The sequence below is a fragment of the Sinocyclocheilus rhinocerous genome, unplaced genomic scaffold (assembly GCF_001515625.1).
Source record: "Sinocyclocheilus rhinocerous isolate Xijiao unplaced genomic scaffold, SAMN03320098_v1.1 scaffold623, whole genome shotgun sequence".
NCBI classification, from domain to species: domain Eukaryota; kingdom Metazoa; phylum Chordata; class Actinopteri; order Cypriniformes; family Cyprinidae; genus Sinocyclocheilus; species Sinocyclocheilus rhinocerous.
The window spans coordinates 175,569-178,396 of record NW_015644631.1 but is presented as its reverse complement, the minus strand read 5'-3'; the positions used below and the strand labels follow the sequence as shown (position 1 = coordinate 178,396).

Sequence of the window (2,828 nt, the reverse complement as noted above, 5' to 3'; positions counted from 1 at the left end):
ATTAACAAAAACGAATAAGATGAGGCATGGCATAGGCTACACCACATGCTGTATTATATACCGACTAATAAATTACAGAACGTTTAGCAAACACTGAGGAATCAAATAAATAAAAAAGAAAATAATAAAATAGAGTCTCCATAGCATAACGTGAGGTAAACAGCAAAGATAACAAGCTTTTTAAAATGAAAACAAAAAGAAAAGTAAAACTAAACATCCTGTCGGTGATGGTGCTTGCATGTTTTTTCCCCACACAAATATCAACATGTTTACCTTCTCTGGTTTAAGAAGCAGTCTTTTACTTTACTTTAGCTTGAAACTAAAAAACTGTCTCATTTGCAACAGAAATGGCAGTGCTTATGAGTTGAACAACGCGGTGGTCGCACCAGTGCGACCGCTCACAAAATGTAGTCGCACAGGCAGAAAAAATGGTCGCAAAATGCGACTATTTGTTCGCAGTCTGGAGCCCTGTATATGGCGCGCCGCACCCCGCCCAGCAGTGTTCAGCGCGCAGGTTTCACTCTCCTCGTCACTGCGCGGTTTGACGCTCCACTCAGTATTCTGCTCTATGAATGTGCGTTCCGCTCGTGTACCACTCATGCTCACCGGAAAAGCAAAGTCAGCTCAAATAACACGCTGGCAGTAAATTTCTATGCAGTATACTTGTTCCTGTTTGCAGTAGCGCTACTGTGCTGTAACATGGTGTAGGCTGGTAAAATTATGCTACCTTCAGTGACACTATGCTCTGCTCACATGCTCCGATAATAATAGCTTTGTAGGACTATACATTATTTGGATAATTAGTCAAAAAAAAAAAACGTGCATCTGATTCTGTTACATAGAAGTGAATAAAAATAATATATTGATATTTAATATTAAGGTAACACTTTACAATAAGGTTCCATTAGTTAATGTTAGTTAATGTATTAACTAACATGAACGAACAATGAACAATACATTTATTACAGTATTTATTCATCTTTCTTAATGTTAGTTAATGAGAATACAGTTGTTCACTGTTAGTTCATGTTAATTCAGAGTGCATTAACTGTTAACAAGCACAACTGTTGATTTTAATAATGCATTAGTAAATGTTGACTGAGATTAATAAATGCTGAAGAACTATTGTTCATTCTTAGTTCATGTTAACTAAAGTAGTTAACTAATGTTAACTAATGAACCTTATTGTAAAGTGTTACCAATATTAATATAAATTCTGTCCAGTTTTATTGTGTTACTTTCAGTAAAAGTGTGGTTATTTTATTGGCTTGTGTTTTTAAAATTCAGTATCATTAAAATTGAGTTAAATTTAAAAAGTCTTACAAAATCACTTTATATTATTTAATAAAATAATAAGTAATCATTACAAAGCAGTTTCGGTTTCGGTTTTCGGCCAAGTGCATCCAGAATTTTCGGTATTGTTCATTCTTAGTTCATGTTAACTAAAGTAGTTAACTAATGTTAACTAATGAACCTTATTGTAAAGTGTTACCAATATTAATATAAATTCTGTCCAGTTTTATTGTGTTACTTTCAGTAAAAGTGTGGTTATTTTATTGGCTTGTGTTTTTTAAATTCAGTGTCATTAAAATTTAGTTAAATTAAAAAGTCTTTCAAAATTACTTTATATTATTTAATAAAATAAAAAATTATTACAAAGCATTTTCGATTTTCGGCCAAGTGCATCCAGAATTTTCGGTTTCGGCCCAGAATTTTCATTTCAATGCATCCCTAATATTTATTCATGGTGGTACAGCTACTGGTACAGCTGTACAGTCTCTTTATTATTTGCTATGGTTATACTTTTGTTTACTTTGGCTTGAAAGGAACTTTGACAGGCATCAATATAGCTGCTGTTTTATCTGTTTTATATATAAAAAAATATATTTTTCTTGCATTGTGCATGCTAAAAAGGTCAAATCTTTCCATCATTCATTCTGTTTCACACCTTATCTAACTGTTCTCTTTCCTCCCTCTGTTGTCTAGGTTTCCTCTTGTTCAAGGATTTCTGCATGAACGAGATCGACGAGGCCGTTCCGCAGCTGAAGTTTTATGAGGAGGTAAAATTGGTTTAAATTGATATATATATTCCTTTCATTGCTAACACGTGGGGTTTTTTACTAAATAGTTTCCAAGTTGTGTATTTGACCTGACCTGTCCTTATGCTCTTTATGACCTGAATTGGCACAGATCAGTCGTGAAGTTTTGTTCCCCTTCTATTGACCTGAAGAACACCATGTGTCCTATTAAAGAGCTAAGATGACATCTAAGATGACCGTAATCTTGTGTTGTCCCCTTCAGATTAAAGAGTACGAGAAGTTGGATTCGGAAGAAGAGAGGCTAGCTCGCAGTCGACAGATATATGACGTCTACATAATGAAGGAGCTTCTGTCGTGTTCACATGTAAGAAAACATTTGGCAGAGTGTATAAAATGATCACTAGCAATAATGTCACATGCATGTGACAAAGGGCTGCACAATAAAGAAATACTAAAGATTATCTCTTTGCCATTTTGCGTTAAACTGATTTTAAAGGGGTCATATGATGCGATTTCAATTTTTCCTTTCTCTTTGGAGTGTTACAAGCTCTTAGTGCATAACGAAGATCTGTAAAGTTGCAAAGACTAAAGTCTCAAATCCAAAGAGATATTCTTTTTAAAAGTTAAGAGTCAACCACGCCTACCTAAAACGGCTCGTTCTAACACGCCCCCAACATGTCTACGCCATGATGTGGGAAGATTTGCATAACGCCACCCAAATGTTCACGCAAAGAAAGAAGGCGTAACTTTATTCTCGCTGTAGTTTTGTTGTTGCCGCCGCCGCCATGT

General features: G+C 35.0%; 1 protein-coding gene across 2 annotated transcripts in view; it reads left to right on the top strand.

Moving 5' to 3' along the window:
- LOC107758628 (beta-adrenergic receptor kinase 2-like) overlaps positions 1-2,828 on the top strand; it is an 87,135-nt gene that overhangs the window by 54,224 nt on the left and 30,083 nt on the right. For both annotated transcript variants that reach the window (XM_016576403.1, XM_016576402.1), the window contains 2 exons: positions 1,987-2,060; positions 2,302-2,403. In XM_016576403.1, the coding sequence (XP_016431889.1) occupies positions 1,987-2,060; positions 2,302-2,403 (176 nt within the window). The remainder of the gene's footprint in view (positions 1-1,986; positions 2,061-2,301; positions 2,404-2,828) is intronic.